The sequence below is a fragment of the Chelonoidis abingdonii genome, chromosome 3, assembly GCF_003597395.2.
Source record: "Chelonoidis abingdonii isolate Lonesome George chromosome 3, CheloAbing_2.0, whole genome shotgun sequence".
Classification (NCBI taxonomy): domain Eukaryota; kingdom Metazoa; phylum Chordata; order Testudines; family Testudinidae; genus Chelonoidis; species Chelonoidis abingdonii.
This window is the reverse complement of record NC_133771.1, coordinates 153,581,161-153,601,049: the sequence shown is the minus strand read 5'-3', so window position 1 is coordinate 153,601,049 and position 19,889 is coordinate 153,581,161. Positions and strand designations below refer to the sequence as shown.

Here is a 19,889-nt window from a genome sequence, read left to right as displayed (position 1 = left end):
CTGACCTTTGTGTGTATAAGCCAGATTCTTGCTGTTATTTGAATATGTTTTATTCATAAAGTTTGCATTTTCCATTTTTCTTTTAAAAATATATATTCTATAGTAGCTAATGGAAGACAGATTTTTTCAAATAAATACTATCCTTTACTACTTTTGAAGTCAGTAGAGGAATCACATATATTGGGATTTTAAGTGCAGAATGGAACATGCTTTATGACCATTAATAATTATGATAAAACATTAATGATTAATTATTAATATGCAATATTCAGCTGAATATGCACAAAAATCCATGATAAATCTTTTATGTAACTTGTTAAAAGGATACACAAGTATATTCCATAAATCAAAAATATACACGAAGATTTTTTTTCTCCTCCTCAAAATACCAAAAGGCACAAAAGTCCAGCAGATTTTCATTTCATATTAAAAAAGTGTTTGTTATTTCAGTGAATGTTTCTTACTTTGGGTACAAAATAAAGAAAAGAGAAACGGGTGCTTTGAAACCTGCGCATTTGATTTTTTGTTAAATTTATTTTGTATTGAGTTGAAATGAAGACCAGAACACAACAAGATGGCTGGAACTAAGGAGCTGAATGTTCATATACTGACAGGATCATTTCAGGACATAGCAAATAATAGATGAATTTCTGCCAAATAAAAGGAAAATGCTAGGTCCCCTGGGGTGAATAAAGAGAAGTGTGAACATAAAGAGGGAACAGCCTTTAACTACATGTGAAAAAGTCCCTGAATTAAAGTTATGCTTCAGTTATTCCCTGTCCCTACCTTCAGCAGAAATGGCATCCTACTTCACTTTAGTAGAGTGGAAATGGGATGACATTTCTCTACGTGCAAAATAGCACACACGTATAAAAACAAATATGCAAAGGCTGAATACATCTGTAACATTTGTGTGTTACTGTTTACAACAATATAAGGCAGACAAGATATTTTTCTCTGCATGCAGGTAAAATAAGGCACAAGCCATGCTGGGGGTGATATGGGGGCACACAGCAGGAGCTCCCAGAAGCACTGTGCCTGACTCAGGCACATGGCATGCCAAAGCTACAGGAAGCATGGCCTTTGCATCATCCTTTGCATGAGTGTAGCATGAACTCCATCACCACCTTGGTGTGGCTGGTGCTAGGTGAAGGATGTGGCATTGGCCCTGCACTCTTTGAGCAGTGTACCACTGCTGTCATAGCTAGCTTTGCAGATTCCTTGTACTCTGGGAAAACAACGACTAGACTGAGCCCAGTCCCTGTGCAAGAGGAAAGGTTGTTTGTGCTCTCCTCTGCTTTACACACCCATGCAAGGGTCAGCTACAACCTGGCATTTAGCCATTAATTTTCAGCATGAAATGAAAACAAAAAAAAGGTATAAGGTGCCACAGGATTCTGCTGCTTTTACAGATCCAGACTAACATGGCTACCCCTCTGATAGTTAAAAAAAAAAAAAAAAGGGTAGTTAAAGAAAAACGAACACATTGTAAACTAGATAATAATTTTCCCAAACCTACAGACACAGTAGATAATATTACCACTTCACAGTTTGTTTGGGTGATCAGTTCCTAGGATCTTCAGACTCTTAGACAGAACCCATCTGAGAAAAGAGTTTGCTACCAGGCTATCCAGAAAAGTGCATGCTTTGTGTCCTATATAATACACAAAGTAATATCCTGTTCCGTGAAATATTGATTGTAGGAAGTGTATTTTTCCTTCAGTTGTGCAAACAAACAGAGATAAAAGAATGGTAAGATGTCCTGTCCTTCATAATGTACATCAGCTTACAGTGTTCCCTGGTAACATATAGATTCCCTTATTCCATTACTCAAATAACATAGTGTATAGGGCTCCTACTGGGCTCTAATTTCCATACTGTCTGGTTTCCTGTATGAGATCTTCCTCCATGATGAAAATGAGTAAGTATGTGTTTTGTTAGTGCCCAAAGAAGGGGTCCATATTGAGAGGAAGTAAGTTTTTCTCTTCCAAACTGAACACAAATGGAGTTGTGCTTATTCATGATGCCAAACTGAGACACCACTTGCTGTAGACTGTACAGATGTTCACAATATGATCATGCATGCTTGCTGGACTCTGTGGGATTTCCTTTCCCTCAGCAATAAATGATACTTGACTACATCTATGAACTCGGCTTGGCTTCCCTTCTGCTGGAATCAGATGTCCTGCTGGGCTCCTTGGGAATGGCTCCCCCTTCATGTGACTCTGCTAGGCCCATAGGTCTTGGTTCATTTTTGACTGGGGAAAAAACAGTTAGAATCTTGCAAGTGCCATCCACTTGTGGCACCAAAATGAGATGGTACTCATAGCTGGCTGTAGATCTTCATAATATGATTTAAGCTCTCCTTTTTCATGCTTTGATCAGCAGTGAAATAGTTAACAATGTTGTCATTTATGTTATCATCATCATATATCAGTACTGAGATGAGTCCCCTTGAGATGAAAGTATACTGCAGTTTGTTTCCTCACAAGCAAGTAAATGGCAATACTGCTGTGTATTCTTCTAAACCAGCAATTCTCCAGATCCTTCACTCCTTCAACCACTTCGTAAGGTGAGATCCTCAGTCTAACCCATTGCCATTGGTTCACACTTCATTTTATTATGTAGCTGTTTCACAGACAGTGTTGCAGTACCAATGTGCTTCCCTGTGCAAGTACATCTCAGCAAACATGGCAGAACAAAATACTGAAAAAGCATATACACATAAAGTGGGAATCTGAATAAACTAGAAAGAGTGTGTAGCTTTGATTCTTTAAAAAGAACTTGCCTCTTAGGTGTTGCACAAAATTAAATGCTGATCTATTATTAGGAAGGTAAAAAGGCAATATGTTCAGTGAGCCAAATCCTGGTTCCATTTGAGTTGCCTTGTGCAAAAGATTTGGAGAGATAGGAGACAGGATGAAATTTCCAGGGCCTTCTGAGTTATGTAGACTGGATATTGGTAGTACAGCAAGTTATTCTAAAGCTATCCAGAAGCTAGCTCAGCCTGCAATGTAAACTCAAAATTAAAAAACAAATATTTGTTTGTTTGGGGGAAAAGCTCATGTAAATCAATTTGCCAGCCTCTTATTCTCTACTCCCCCTTATCTTGGACCTGTTCTTCCTCTCCTCAGACTGGAGCTGTGTAGCCCACTTGGAGGCAACTTTCTGAGAAAGAGTCCTACGATAACTTTTAAGTAAGGTATTTGTAGTAGCATCCACAGTGTGTTAGACACTGAATAACATAGAGAAAGGCACAGTGGCTGCTCTGAAAGGCTCACGATCTAAAAAGACAGATCAAGAGTAAAGAAATAGGGACAAGAGGCTAGAGTACAATCAACAAGTAACGTGGTCAAGGTGACCGGTCATGTCTTGATGACCCAATGTGTTGGGGATTTTTCAAACTAAATAAACAAATTGCCATTCAACTGCTGACTTTTGTGAGTTCTTCTGTTAGTATTCGATAATAAGATTGGATTACCATATATGAATTTTGCTCTTAACATTACACTTCCTTCAACCTTATCCAGACACCAGTAGTCATCTATATAAGTTTCAAAAAATTATTTTATATCTCATGTGACGTAGCCTTCATTTCACTGCCAAAAGATCAACATTGACATCATCATCTCAGCATGGTACACATCATGAGAAACAATGTTCCACAAACCACACTGTGTGAAAAAAGGCCCTGCTAATTAGAGCTCTGAGATTGTTTCGTGTACAAAAATTAAAGGCATCTATGCTATATTTTTGTTGTTAATGATTTATAGCATGTTCAAGAATAACAGACCCAAAAGCACACATAGCTTATTATGTTACTGTGCTTTAAAAAGGAGTCTAAAATACACTATTTCTTTAAAAAATAGTGATTTAACTACAGCAATAAATAAAATCCAAATTTACACAATTTTCGTTGTAACTCGTTCCCCCAACCCCCCTTTTTTTTTTAAACAGCCTTTCACAATTTTTTATCCTTGCTGTTATTCAGGAGGAGGCGCATTTTTTATGCTTTGTATTATGTCTGCAAGCAAAGCCGCTGGTATTTTACCTGTTGATGTGCCGAAGCGACATTGTCCAGTCATTGGATCATACTCCTGGTTTTCATCGGAACAGAGACACAGGAAGGTGCCTTCTACATTTTCACAGAGGGCTTCACCACATACCCCACTCAGCATTTCACATTCATTCACATCTGGAGAATGAAGCATAAATTGATTCAGACGCATTCTCCATCACTGACAGCTCTTTATTTTACCTGCTCTGTCTGTGCCAATATTGTCTGCAGGAAAATAAAGGCGATCCCTGAGGAACAATCAAAACCTGACTACTACTTAAGTGGACTCCTAAGGAAATTAGTGTGTCTGAGGAGATAAAGGCCATTGAAAAAAACAGTAAAATTATAAAATGACAGTGTTGACTTTAAGGCAGACCAGAGTCCTAACTTTTTTTACTCTTTCTTCTTCATCCCCATTTCTTACAATGTAAGATATTGACTCCTTTTGAGCTATGTTTCCTATTACCAGGACTGCAGGAAACCCACAGTATTTATTTATTTATTTAACTTAAAATAGCTATTGTGCCAAAACTTGCTGTCATTCTTTCAGAGGTCAGTGAAATCAAAGAGTTCAACAGATAGAAGATGACAGGATTTAGGCCCTGGTATACAAACAGAATTCTCTTCTTCATACCCCCTGAAAAACTGCCTTCCTGCACTGTGTCCTTTTTGTCCTCTAAACTCATTGTTGTAACAGACTTCTCACCCACAAAACCCTATAGGTTGCTCTTGAGCCCAGAAACATTATTCTGGTATCACCTAGTGAAGTCCCTGTGAAGCAATGCAAGTCTCCTCTTCCACAGTAAGGGCTGGGTCCCGTGGTACTCTCAATTGCTGTTGGCCTGGGACCCAAAAACATTGCATGAATCCTAAACTTGGCTCCCAGTACTTCTTACCTCATCTAAATACTATGAAGAGTTGCTATTTGACAGGAGAGTTGTCTATGGTTTGAATGACACAGGATTACCGAAAATGCTCAGCACTGGCTTAACTCTGCTCCCACTGAAACCTATCGAAGTTTTACATCTGACTGTCCACAATACAGCACATCCACTAACTACATAACAAAAATTATTACATTATTTTTCATAATTTATATTTTTTGTATATTTAATTGACAATATACAGTACAATATTTGTAACAAAGCATATTGGCTCTTTTTTTATCCACCAAAATAAACATGTAGCCATATAATATACTACACTACTGATTTTATATGCTTTTATATTATCTGGATCAGCTAACTTGACACTTTCTAAATTAATTTAATTATTTTCTTTTGTTTGCTGCATATTAAGAAGTTCAAAATCTTCTTTGGAGAACACTGTTTACAAACTATGCAAACACATATTTTCCATAAAAAATGTTTTTGGTAGACCGTTTACATCAAAATAATTTACAAGCATGTTTGAATACTTTCAACATCTCCTATAATCTCATGATCACATGTCCACCTCAGCAAAACTGTGTGGTTCTTCCATAGTGCAGAAACCCATTTATTTTACTAACAGCCAGAAACAAAAATAAGCTTCCACAAACTCTCTTTTCTTCTTCTTCCCTTCCTTACTTTTCCCCCCCGCAGTATTTGAAAAGTTATTATATGCAAAATATTGCACACAAACCAATGATTGTCACATTACAAAATCAAAGCAAATATCAACACAAAGCCATATGGGACAGCTCATATGTAGGATTGGCAGAATTCAATTTTGATTTTTTTCCCCTAATTTCAGTGAGTAATATTGATTTTTTTCCCTGATTTTTAACTATTTTTATAGTTGCTGGAAATTAAGGTGGGGTTGGGGTCGGGTTTAGGACTGACAGCAGGGGTGCTGAGAGCTCCCAGCACCGACAGTGGAGCTGCAGGAGCTCCCTGCATGGCCACGGGGCCCATGCTGCAGGGAAGGCTATGAGCCTGGCCTAGTGGAGCACAGATCCCTGGCCAGGACTGCAATGGCTGTGAGGTACTGGTGCATAGTTTCTGCCCAGGGATGGCTCCCACACTCCTGGCTGGTGAGTCAGAGAGTGAGGCCATGACAGCAGAGATCTCCCTGCACAACCACAGGACTAGTGACACCTGATTCCTCCAGGCACAAGGTGAGGGAAGGTCGTGTTCTTGAGAGAGACAGCAGAGCCCCCAGCCAGGGCCATGAAGATGAGTCCGTGGCAATGGGGGAGGCCACCCAGCAACAAATGGCTCCTGCTCAGGGACGGAGCCATTCATCAGCAGGGTGGCCTCCCTCATGGCTGGGGGCTCATCCTCCCTCTTCTCACAACCTAGCCTGGGATCGCTGCTCTGCCCTGTCAGGACTTCAGCCTTCCTCACACCTTGTGCCTGCAGGGACTGGGTGCCATCGGCCCTGCAGCAGCCGAGAGAGACCACTGCAGCTCCACCGTCACAGGCATGAAGGAGCAGGTCCATAACAGTGGGGCTGCAGTTGCACTGCTGCAGGGTTGGTGACACCCAATCCCTGCAGGTCGCACTCCTGTTACCAACAGTTCTACCATTGATTTCAGGCTGTTTATCAACATTATCTATTTAAACTGAATCCTGCCAAGCCTATTTCCATTAGTTCAAATAGGCTTAATTTGTCTGAGTTTATATTTCATACCATTGGAAAAAAAAACCCCACCACTCCCTTAGAATTAATTTTGAAGAAATTTATTTCCTTTCAATTCAATCACTAAGATTAAGGAAATCACAAATTAAAGCAACATTGACATTCACACCAGACGAAGGCCACAATCAAGGAAAGCATTACTGTTCAGCATAGCACCCAAGTATGTGCTTATGACAATGGTATTTAAATATGTCCTTAAGCGATGAACTGAAGCATGTGCTTAAGTGCCTTCTTGAACTGGGGCCTCAGTTAACATGCCTTACCACCTACACATCAGAAAACCAAACAGACTCAGACTCTTTACCTGCACAACAAAATCCCTTTCCTTTCCACCATGTAGCCACCTGCAAAGCGTACATCCAGTTCTCCAGAATTGTGCACACATGCACTAACTTAACTATGCCCTCAGAACCTGTAAGGTATTCATTACTTTTGCCAGTAAAACTCTGTACATTGGTAACATCATTTTTCTGGGGCTACAGTTAGTGCTGCATGTTTGGGTATGACAGTGAGGAACTGGATATATCTATCCCCCAGCTCCTGGAGCCGCCCAGTCTGTCTTCCTGGAGCCATGTGCTGAACACAACCGTGGAGGAAAACAGGTGGTAACAAAAAAGAGACGTAGCTCATGGACTGGGAGAGCTCTAGGTATGCCGGGCATTACTAGAATAGGTTATGCCAAATTAGGAGGATCATTTAGAACGTTTTACATATAAATTCCCAACTGGCCCACTTGGGAGACATTATCAGAATGTGCATGTTTAACTTGGAGTTTATAGGAGCTGTGGTTGTCTAGCTAAAGGGAGTTGAACAAAGGTGAGGGCTGTCAGGACCGTATTTTAAAGTATTTGTTTTCTAAAAGATTTAGTAACATTGGCAGAGGAAACATTATCGAAAACTCCCTTTGCCCAGGAAGAGATAGTGTGCAGAATTTGGAAACTCAATGAAATCATTTGTTTGATTAAGATAGGGATTTTACCCTGACTGTAATTTAAATTCTCAGTGCAATCTTTACTATGTAGTCACTACTGATACCTCCATAATTCTGTAGGTAACCACAGACGTCTACAAGTTGGCAACACCCAGTTATTATAAAACAAACTATGTAAAAATCAAGGAAATACTCACTGCCTCATGACTGATGGGCTGTACTGTGCAAATGACTCCTATTTAGAATACGGAGCTCAGTTGGATCTGAACCTGCAAACTATTATGCATCTGCTTCATTTTAAGCACCTGAATAGTTCTACTGACTTCAGTGGCATCAGGGTCTCAACAAGGTCAAACTAGAAGTTTCAGGCACAGAAAAACTAAAGCAAACTGTCAACACGGTGTTTAATAATAACCCCCCCCCAAGCCATTAACTAAGAAATAGATATTTGCTTTAAAAAGCATTTATGCATTCTGGTTTTTAGAGTCAGGTCCTAGTCCTATTGAAGTCATTGGGAATTTTTGCCATTGATGTGAGTGGTGTCAGAAGTTATCCATATACCATATAAGCCAGGGGTGGGCAAACTATGGCTCACCGACCGGATCTGACCTGTCAGGGTTTTGTATCTGGCCTCGCAGGATTGCAACCCCCATGGCGCTGCGGGCCCCACACCACTCCCAAAAGTGGCTGGCACCACATCCCTGTGTCCCCTGAGGGGTGGGAGGAGGGCCAGAGGGCTCTGCACGCTGCCTACATCTGCAGCCATCGCCCCCCTGCAGCTCCCATTTGGCTGGGAATGGGAAACCGTTGCCAATGGGAGCTTCGGGGGAGGTATCCGCAGGCAAGGGCAGCGCACAGAGCCCTCTACCCCCACCAGGGGCCGCAGGGACATGGTGCCAGCTGCCACCCTGGAGCCACTCAAGACAAGCAGTGCCAGACCAGAGCCTGCACCCCAAACCCACCCTGCACCCCAACCCCCTGCCTAGAACTCTCTGCCACACCCTTCCTGCACCCCAAACCCCTGCCCTGAGCCCCCAACACCCTGCCCTGAGACCCCTCGTACACCCCACATCCCTCCTGTGCCCCAACCCCTTGCCTTGAGCCCCTTCCTGCACACTGCATTCCCTCCCACATCCCAACCCCCTGCCCCAGTCCTACATTCATGGCCCTGCATGCAATTACCCTACCCAGATGTGGCCCTCGGGCCAAAAAGTTTGCCCATCCCAATATAACCAGTAACCTCTCTCAGGTTTCTATCAGTAAAGAGTTAAAAATCAGAACTCTTTACAAATTATGATTTTATCCCACAAATTAATTTATGTGAAAGAGAATGCACAACAATAAAAGTCTTTTTTCTATTTCTATGAATCCTTAGAGAAATAAAAGTACAAACTAAGTTGAAAAGGCCTACTGACAGCTTGAAGCAGAATCTGATAAAAGCCATAAACTGAACAGTCATGATACAGTTCTAATGAAGTACAAATTGTGCACAAAGGCCAATCTGTTTTAAGAACAGTTCATAGGGCCAGATTCTCTGCTGTGAGTGAGATCCATCCTGTGCAGTGGCAGGAGAACACAACATGAGAATGGCCATACTGGGTCAGACCAATAGTCCATCTAGCCCAGAGGTTCTCAACCTTTTTTTGCGGAGGCCCACCCCAATACGCTATCAAACATCCGCAGCCCACCTGTGCCATGACTGGTTTTCTGCATATAAAAGCCAAGGCCGGCATTAAGGGGTAGCAAGCAGGGCAACTGCCTGGGGCCCCATGCCACATGAGCCCCCATGAAGCTAAGGTGCTCACACTTCAGCCCTATGTGGAGGGGCTCAGGGTCCCAGGCTCCAGCCCCATGTGATGGGACTTTGGCTTTCTGTCCTGGGCCCCAGCGAGTCTAATTGCTAGCCTTGCTTAGCAGCCCCCCTGAAACCTGCTCACAGCCTCCCAGGGTGCCCCGGACCCCTAGTTGAGAACCACTGATCTAGCCCAGTATCCTGTCTTCTGAGAGTGGTCAGTGCCAAGTGCTTCAGAGGAAATGAACAGAACAGGGCTATTATCAAGTAACCCATCCGTTGTCAATCTGTTCCAGCTTCTGGCAGTTGATGGACTTATTCCCCAGAGCTGGCACTAGCCCCATAAGCAAACTAAGCAATTGCTTAAGGCCCTGAGCAGCTCAAGAGCAATTTGCTTTTTATTATAAGAACTTGTTTGTTTAGTATTGTGGTGGGAGTGCAAAAATACTCCTCCTTAGGGCTCCCAATGAGCTATCACTGGCTCTGCTATCCTCTATGAATTTATCCAACTCTTTTTTGAACCCACATATATTTCTGGCTTTCACAACATCCCCTGGCAATGAGTTCCACAGATTGACTGTGCGTTGTGTGAAGAAGTACTTCCTTTGCTTTGTTTTAAACCTGCTGCCTCTTAATTTCATTGAGTTACCCCTGGTTCTTGTATTATGTGAAGGGAGTAAATAACACTTCCTTAGTCACTTTCTCCAAGCCATTCACCATTTTATAGACTTCTATTGTTTCCCTCTTCAGTCATCTCTTTTCTAAACTGAACAATCTCAGTCTTTTTAATCTCTTCTCCTTTGGAAGTTGTTCCATACCCCTAATAATTTTGTTGCCCTTCTCAGTACTTTTTCCAATTCTAATATATCTTTTTGAGATGGGGAGAACAGAATGGAACACAGTATTCAAGATGTGGATGTACCATGGATTTATATAATGGTATTATGATATTTTTTGTTTTATTATTTATTCCTTTCCTAATGGCTCCTAGTAGTCTGTTGGCTTTTTTGACTGAAGCTGCACATTGAACAGATGTTTTCAGAGAACTATCCACAATGTCTTTTTTGAGTGATAACAGCTTATTTAGACCCAATTATTTTATATGTATAGTTGGGATTATGTTTTCAAATGTTCTTTATTTTGCACTTATCAACATTGAATGTAATCTGCCATTTTGTTGTCCAGTCACCCAGTTTAGTGAGAGATCCCTTTTTAACTCTTTGCAATCAGCTTTGAACTTAACTATCCTGAGTAATTTTGTATCATCGCAAACTTTGCCATCACACAGTTACCCTTTTCCACATCATTTATGAGTGTGTTGAAGAGCACAGGTCCAAGTATAGCTCCTTGTAGGATCCCATTATTTAATTCTGTCCACTGTGAAAACGGACAATTTATTCCTACCCTTTTCTTCCGACCTTTTAACCAGTTGCTGATCCATGACAGGACCTTTCCTCTTATCCCATGACTGCTTACTTTGCTAAAGAGCCTTTGGTGAGGCACCTTGTCAAAGGCTTTCTGAAAGTCCAAATACACAGTATTAACTGGATCGCCTTTGTCCACACGCTCATTCACACCCTCAGAGAATTCCAATAGATTGGTAAAGCATGCTTTCTCTTTACAAAAACTGTATTGACTCTGCCTCAAAGTATTATGTTCATTTACGTGTCTAATAATTCTGTTCTTTACTATAACTTCAGCCAATTTGCCTGGTACTGAAGCTAGGCTTACCAGCCTGTAATTGCAAGGATTGTCTCTGAAGCCTTTTTTTAAAATTGCCATTACATTAGCTACCCTCCAGTCATCTGGTACAGACGCTGCTTTAAAACTGCTATTACCATAGTTAGTAATTCTATAATTTCATATTTGAGTTCCTTTAGAATTCTTGGGTGAACATCTGGTCCTGGTCATTTATTACCATTTAATTTATCAATGTATTCCCAAAACTCCTCTATTGACACCTCAATCTGGGACAGTTCTTCATATTTGCCACCTAAAAAGAATGGCTCAGGTTTAGGAATCTCCCTCACATCCTCTGCAGTGAAGACCAATGCAAATAATTCATTTAGCTTCTCTGCAACAGCTGTGTCTTCCTTGTGTGCTCCTTTAGCACCTCAATCATCCAATGGCTTCCTGCTTCTGATGTACTTAAAAGAATTTTTTTCTGGTAATTTTTGTCTTTTGCTAGTTGTTCTTCAAATTCTTTTTTGGCCTAACTTTTTTACCCTTCACTTGCCAGGGTTTATACTCCTTTCTATTCTCCTCAGTAGGATTTCACTTCCAATATTAAAGCCATGGTGGCATTTTTTTGTCCACTTACTGGTTTTGTTTGTTTGTTTTTGACTTGGTGGTATACATTTAGTTTGAGATGCTATTATGTTGTTTTTAGATAGTTTCCATGCATCTTGCAGGCATATTTCTCATTTTAGTTTCTGTTTAATTATCCTCCTCATTTTTGCGTTTGAAGTTAAATGCTATTGTGGTGGGTTTCTTTGGCATTTTCCTTCCGTACAAGGATGTCCACTTTAATTACGTTAGAATAGCTATTACTGAGTGGTTCAGCTAAATTCACCTCTTGAACCAGATTCTGTGCTCCACTTAGAACTAAATCAAGAATTGCCTCTCCTCTAGGGGTTTCGAGGACTAGCTGCTCCAAGAAGCTGTCATTAATGGTATCTAGCAATTATATCTCTGCATCCTGTCCTGAGGTGACGTACCCAGTCAATATGGGGATAGTTCAAATCCCCCATTATTATTGAGTTTTCTGTTTGTGTAGCCACTCGACAAGGGTGGGGGTTGTTGGTTATGGCTCCCTAATTTATGTCCATTATTTTTCTACTACTGGCCTTGGTTCCCATCATCTGGGAACAGCTGGACGCCATGAACTCTGGCCACACTTCCTTATCCTATGTTATTATAGGGCTGCAATGGATGGGTAGCACAGGAGTCAGCTATGCTGGCTTTATGGCTTCTGTGGATTTTCCTCCAGCTATGGATAGTTTTCAGTCCTAAGGAATCCCCTCCAAAGGTCTCTTTGTGCTGCCTGCCTGAGTTGTGTGAAGGGAGTGCTATGAATCTGGTCCGTCACACAAATAAATTTCAAAAGCAGCACTGGATCTCTCTGTAGTGGTGCTCTCACATCAGATGTTAATAGGAGCAAATGTCGCATTTTAATGAAAAATAATTTAAGGTCTAAAACTCTGTTTTTCTTTTTAAACGGGGGTCAGAATACTCAGCACCTTGCAAGCTGAGCCCCAAAAGAGGACCAGAATAATTTTTCAGTAAAACTATTTTTTACTGAATATATAAAAAAAACTTTTTTTGCCACTCTTTCACTCTCCTCTGTTTTCATTCAGCTTAGCTTAGCTTAGCATTACTGGCAAATGTTTCATCCTGAATCTAGTTTGAACAAATTGCTTAACGAATACCTTTTGTTGATCTGGTATTAATTTTATATTAGAAACTTGTGCTGTCTCAGAAGGTGCTCAGGTCCAACCACCACTATTAACAACAGATTTGGAAATCTATTACTCACTGGAAAAATCTACAATATTTACACATTTATGGAATTCTCACATCTTTTCACAGTGATAGGTGTCTTTCCTGGAGCCTGAAGGTAATGTTAAAACCTGTTCAAACATACTGTTTCTAAGGAGGTGTGCTGTTTAATTCAGACAGGCTGTACCATACGCCAGACTATATTTCCTGTAGGAGGTAGTACAGAGTTCTGGCTAGTCAACTAAGAGACTAAACAGATGTTGCATTTAAATAAGCTGAAGTATTAATTTCAATCCATTATGATTTATATTTGTGAATGGCCTGACATTTGCAGAAATAGTGGGTTTTTTTTAATAGATAAAATGAGTGGCTCAGCTTATTTGCTGTTGGTTTCCATTCCAGTCCTAAAAACAGATTCTCCTTAAACAGATACACAGTAAGTACCCACATGGTATACAGGGTTTAGTGAGAAAGACATATCTGAGTCCTGTGTAACTCTGAAATGGTGCAAATTTAACACAAAATGATGGAAGACAAAATAATTTTATGAAGAAATAAAATTTTGTTTGAAATCAGTTTTTCATCACTGGGCTGGATGCAGTATTGATTATAAAATCTAAAAACTCACCCACACACCCTTGCCCATCCTGTGGGTCCTGATACCCCTGGTAACAGAGGCAGCGGTAGGAACCAGGTGTATTTTCACAGAACCCATGACTGCCACATAGAGTGCTGTTAACACATTCATCAACATCTGCAAATAAGACATTTTAACATCAGACACAATACAAAGGCAGTTTGACAGGTAGACAATTACATCTCTACAAAGTAGATACAGTTAGTGTATCTGTAGATGTTAAGGGAAACAAACACAAAGGACAAGAAATATCACTAGTCACATAATACTCTACAGATAATTAACTTATGAGCATCTATAAGTACACTTTTCTAGAACAATATAATAATAGCGATGTACATACATGCTTCAGATTTACTCCATTATAACAGCTGCATGCAGATAGACAAACACTGAAACAACTTCCTAAATCTAATTTTATGGGCAACATTTTATGCAGGAATGGCAAATTCTAGCCATCTCCCTCTCCACAATATTAGAGCTTGATCCAACAAAAATCACCGTAAATCATATAATTCTTGTAAATGGAACTCTCTCTTTTTGTGTTTTCTATGGTGTCCATCATTTTAGTATTAAATAGTAAAAAAAATATGGACGAAGTTCATGCCTGTGGCGAAGGCCAGCACACTGAGGCCCCAATTCAGCAACGCACATGCTTAACTTTAAAAAATGTATTTAAGTCTCATTGAAATCAATCGAACATAAGCATGTGCTTTTGAGCACATAAGTGGGACTTAAAGAGTAGCATGGACCTTATGTTGGCCTTCTGCACAGGTGCCAGTAGCAAGGATTTGCAGATCGGGCTGTAGGCACTAATTCTGTAGATTTATACAAATGAACAGCCTTACTCAGGTGGGTCAAGTTTTTAAGGTGCAGAAGTATTTTCAGAATTCAGGTCTTAGCATGTAGCTCCTATTTTTGGGTTGTTGCCCTCCCTAGTGAGCATCCTAGAGTACTGTGCTGAGTAAGTCTGCTCTTCTGACTGACTCAATTGTCACATCAGCCTATAAGAAGGCTGCTTGTGGCAGAGAGCAGTCTGTTATCATAAGTGTATTATGAGTACTGTGAATATATTATTTTAATCTCCATTCAAAAGAAGACCTAAAACCAAAATCCTGACCACTTGTGGTCATTAAAAATCTGATGGTATGTTTTTCAGGAGTAAGAATGTTAACCCCAGTATCCTGGCTAAATCCCAGTTTGGGTTATTACATTCTGCCATCTTAAATCACCCCTGCAATTTCAAATGGAGAAGTTATTTCTGCATTTCATTTCTAAAAGCTATTGTAAATGTTGAGTAGTGATGCTGTCCACTGTGAAACCCCTTCTGTGTTTTGCTGCTGAGGTGGGTGAATTTCAGTGGTAAAAGAAGTGATTCTTTTTACTTTATAAAATGTGCCAAGTTTAGGCTGTAGCTGTATATGAAATCAGTTGTGCACATTAAAACATACAGAAACTGAGAAAAAAGTAAATTACAGAAGGATTCCAAGAAAAAAACCCCTGGGAATGGAATTCAATATCTCATTCCTGACCAACTCATACTGATGGCACCTATATTCATTCTCGCTATCTCCACTAAAGGCCTTACATATTCATTCGGCTGGAAAGTTGACAGAACAGAACTTTGAACCACCCCATAGAAGAGAACTCTTTCGACAGATAAGCATTTCCACAATGTTACTCTTTGGTAAATCTCAGGAAGGAAAGAATGGAGACATTCAAGTGCAGCTCTGTCTACCTCTCCCAGTGTTCGGAGATGTCAACAACACCTCATCATTTACAATACCAAAGGCCTAAAAGAATCAGGAAAGACATGCCTTGTTCATCTCCCAAAAGAGATCACTGAGCAATGATATCAGTGAAATCTCTTAAAAATACCCAGATCTAAAGTCCAATTGAAAGGGGTAAAGGAAATCTAAGGTCTCTGAATCACTTGGTCACTGCACCTCAATGGCTGCCTAAATTTTGGCAGCCTTTCACTCATAGGTGCCGACTTCCCCTCTGCCCCATGGGTGCTCGATCTCCCCCGCCCCTGACCCACCCTCACCCTGCCCCAATCCCACCCCTTTCCCCAAAGTCCCTGCCCCTGCTCTGCCTCTTTACCGCCTCCTCCCCCGAGCGCGCCAAATCCCCACTCCTTCCCTGCCCTCCCGGAAAGTCCTAAGAGCCGCCAAACAGCTGTTAGGCAGAGAGCAGGAAGCACTGGGAAGCGCAGGAAGGAGGAAGTGGTGGGGGCAGAGGGAGCTTGGCTGCCGATGGGTGTGGAGCACCCATTAATTTTTCCCCGGGGGTGCTCCAGCCCCGCAGCAACACAGAGTCGGCGCCTATGCTTTCACTGCCTGCCAACGGCAGCAGTACTACCCAGAATCTCTGCAGTGCTACAGGCTATGATTCTACCCAACACACCCATCCCACTCATAGCCCCACTCCCATTCCTGTGCAGAGTCTTGTGAAGGAGTACTTGGAGAACAGCCTTTGGTTGTCTACCTCAGATGGTGTTCTAAAGGAATTTTCCCTCAGCTGGATCAAGGGCCTTCAGAGCCCCCTCTATGCTGTTTTGGCCTCTTTACATGGCATAAAGGGACTGGAGCAGGGGGGAGAATCTCCTCAGACTTCTAAGGCCAGAAGGGATTACTCTGATCATCTAGTCCAGGGGTCGGCAGCCTTTCAGAAGTGGTGTGCCGGGTCTTCATTTAATCACTGTAATTTAAGGTTTCGCATGCCAGTAATACATTTTAATGTTTTTAGAAGGTCCCTTTCTATAAGTCTATAATATATAACTAAACTATTGTTGTATTAAAGTAAATAAGGTTTTAAAAATGTTTAAGAAGCTTCATTTAAAATTAAATTAAAATGCAGAGCCTCCTGGACTGGTGGCCAGGATCTGGGAAGCGTGAGTGCCACTGAAAATCAGCTTGCGTGCCACCTTTGGCATGCATGCCATAGGTTGCCTACCGCTGATCTAGTCTGACCTCCTTTATAACATAGGTCAGAACTTCACCCAGTGATTCCTGCATAAAGCTCAACACATTGTGGTGGAAATAGAACATATCTTTTAGAAAGACACTTCATCTTGTTTTAAAGACTCCAAGTGGTAGAGAATTTACCACTTTGTCTCCTAAGTTTTTCTGTTTAATTATCCTCTCTATTTATGTATATAAAACTTATGTAAAAATGTAAAATATACACTTATGTTAATGTAAAATTTCCAACACTGCTCTGAAATTTAGAAATACTTTTCTTCTTACATTTATTATTGATTGTATTTGGTGTAATTTTTTCACTTGTAGCTTGGATTGCCACAAGGGCATTGTACTATTAAAGGGAACATTACTTGGAAACAGGTGATAGTAAGATTTTATCAGTGGTTAGTCAATAGATGATTGATTTTTGCCAATACATGTTCTTAATATAATTCTTTTTATTTTGATTTGTTAAACAGATCAAGGAAAAATGTTGCAGTAATTAATCTTGAAAATGGTTATTTGTCTTTGGTAAAGAATACTATCATTAATACATTTATCTCACAGGAATTGAATGTGATAATAGGAATGGGAATGGGCTATCAAAAAACTGGTTATTGAATTGTTCAACATCAGAACAAAAATATCCGTAAAATTAACAGAGCAGTAAGAGTAGCCAATACGTGCGTCTCTATTATAGTGTTAAAAAAACATGATCAAGGTTGAGAGGTCAAAAACTTGTCTTGCATTCCAAATACTTCCATCTCCTAACCAATCACCATAACCATAGGACAATTATTATTAAAGATGAATACACTATAGTCAGAAAAGCAAAAGCAAGTGTACTATGGGAGACCCAGGATATATGCACTTTTTTGACTGTCTCCTCTTGCTACCGAGAATAAGAGCTTTATATTTTATCTGTTAACCTCATATTGTGGTTTGCAGAGTTTTGTACATGTGCTTACAGAAAATGGTCATGATCTTGCACTCTTTATTCAGACAAAACTTCCATTCAGGTCAAATGAGAATTCTGTCTGAGTAAGAAATATAGGATTGAGAGCCAAGTGTATAAGACAATACAAAGCAATGCACTGCATACATTTCCAGTGGCCAGTTACAGTTTAATAACAGGGATTCCTGAGCCACAGAACACAGTTATCCTTTTAAAAGTCTACACAGAGAAGACAAGAACTAGGGATTTAAAATTATATAAATTACAGTATCCTTTTCTCTTAATAGCTATATATTAAAGAAAACAGATGGGAAAGGTTCATATAAGTCTGTTCTCAAAAGGTAAAGTGAGGTTATTGACTGAAAAGCAGCAGAAACAAAATTCATCATTGCAACAAGTGTCCTAATTAAATATATAACACATCCACAGAGGATGACTTTGTTTTTAAAAGTACACAGTCTGAACATGACTGACTCATACAGTGAGTGACTGGGAACCTACAGAGAGGGTCCAAGCTCCAAATATTTTTCCTTGTCTAGACAGCTCACTCAAAGGCCTCCTGTTTTACAGCCGGAAAGGGCATTTGTTGCTTTAATCACCCTGTAAAGCATCTGGCTTGTAATGGGCAAACATCTTGCTACATGGAGACAAAAGTGGGGGAACATAAGTAACTAAGATACCATATATCTACACAATTAAAATGTAGCTTTGTAATTATTATGTATTTCAAAATCCAATGCCAGTTCTGCATTCCTTAATCAAAACTCCTACTGATCTGAAATCAGTAAGAGTTTTACCTGAGTAATAAGTGCAGAACTGAGTCCCTGAATAACTAAGATCTTTAAAAGGAATGCCTCAAATCAGCAAAACATTTAAGCATGTACTTAAGCCTATACCTATTCAGCAAAGCACTTGAGTCCAAATTAAGGGAAACATTGCTTTCAGGAAAGCACCTAAAAATGTGATTAAATTTAGGTATCTGCTTAAATCGCACTGAATTCTATTCAGATTGTAAGTTTTACAGGGCAGGGACTGCTTCCTTCTTCATGTTTGTACAGTACAGTGCTTAGCACAAAAGAGCCCCAATACTGGCTGAGACCTCTAGGTACTTCCATAATACACCTAATAAATAACAATAATAGTAATGATGAGGGGGCAGTTAGAATAACTAGGATTTTAAATATAGTGTTTAGATGGCCACATGAAGTATTGCTGGGTGGCTATTTCATGTGGTGATAGTGATGTGCATCTCTGGCTTAAGGAAGAGGTTTCTCTGTTTTCCATTTAAGGTCTGGGTCACTGCTTTAAGCCTCAGGGTCAGGGTGGATATATTATGGGTATGACCCTAATCTGTCTACTCCAGCACATGCGAGAGGGCAGTTGAAACTTGCTAGAAAACTATTAAGTGTCACCAAAAAGGTGGCCCATTTTGGAAAGTGCCATGAATTTATTCTGGGTTTACTTTTGACAGGTCAAGGATGGAGTTTCTGACTTCATGGTAGAATATTATTTAAGTTGAGGTCTAGTGTGTCTGTGATGATGGCCTTTGCACACTGCATTGGAGGAATTCACTTGCACATTTAGTGGACCATACCCATGGCCCCAGAGGAATGCCAGAGTTCCTGCTCCTCCTCCTCAAAACTTCCTTCTCTTCCCAGCAAGGGCCCAGTTAAGGTTGTGATGTGTGGTCTGTGGTGAACAATGGCTATGCAAGTAGTAAGATGTCTGGATGGAGGGGTAGAAATTAAGTATTTTTAATCACTTAACTTCTCATTTCCCCAATGTTGAGGTTTGTGGTAGATATTTTGTGTGTACAATAGCCTTAACTGATACACAATATAGTGGGTTTTGTGTATGAATTTCCATTTTCTTTTTTGTTTTAGAAAGATCTATTCTTCACAGAAGTTCCCTGACAGCTCAGAGGGATGACAGATACTAAGTGGAGTAGGGAAAGAGCAGAGAGAGTGAGGAGCTCTGGTGGGCTGAAAGATACAGACATGTTATGGTAGCACTTAGAGGTGTTGGGAGCTACTACGTGTGAGTTGGTTCTTGGCACAGAGAGGGGAGATGCGGGGGAGAGGGAAGGGGTTCCCAGAAGAGGCACTAGGGTGACGCTGGATACAGAATTCAGAGTTGCTAGGACCAGAGGAGAGGCTTATGTATCAGGGAAGGGCTGCTGCTTAGCACTGAGGATGTTGCCATGACTTATTGCTGCCGAAGCTGGCCGACAGTCGGCTAGGGAAGAACCTTAACAAGAATCTCAACAAGCTCAATGGAAAGCTAATGAGTCCCCCAGTGTTACTTCCAAGAGTCTCCTTATTAGGTAACTGTCAAGCCTGATCACCAGATTCAGCTCCTGGGAAGGGGACAGTGATGGAATACCACAGCTACTACAAAGGTTTGATTTACTCTTTGGAAGAAGGTAGAGTCTACA

General features: G+C 40.6%; 1 protein-coding gene across 6 annotated transcripts in view; it reads right to left on the bottom strand.

Moving 5' to 3' along the window:
• The window catches only part of LOC116819065 (latent-transforming growth factor beta-binding protein 1-like), a 211,884-nt gene that overhangs the window by 85,427 nt on the left and 106,568 nt on the right, over positions 1–19,889 (bottom strand). For 5 of the 6 annotated variants that reach the window (XM_075064232.1, XM_032770468.2, XM_075064233.1 and 2 more), the window contains 2 exons: positions 13,529–13,654; positions 4,052–4,195 (listed from right to left, as the gene is read on the bottom strand). In XM_075064232.1, coding sequence (XP_074920333.1) covers positions 4,052–4,195; positions 13,529–13,654 — 270 coding nt within the window. The remainder of the gene's footprint in view (positions 1–4,051; positions 4,196–13,528; positions 13,655–19,889) is intronic. The other variant, XM_032770469.2, reaches the window with a different exon arrangement.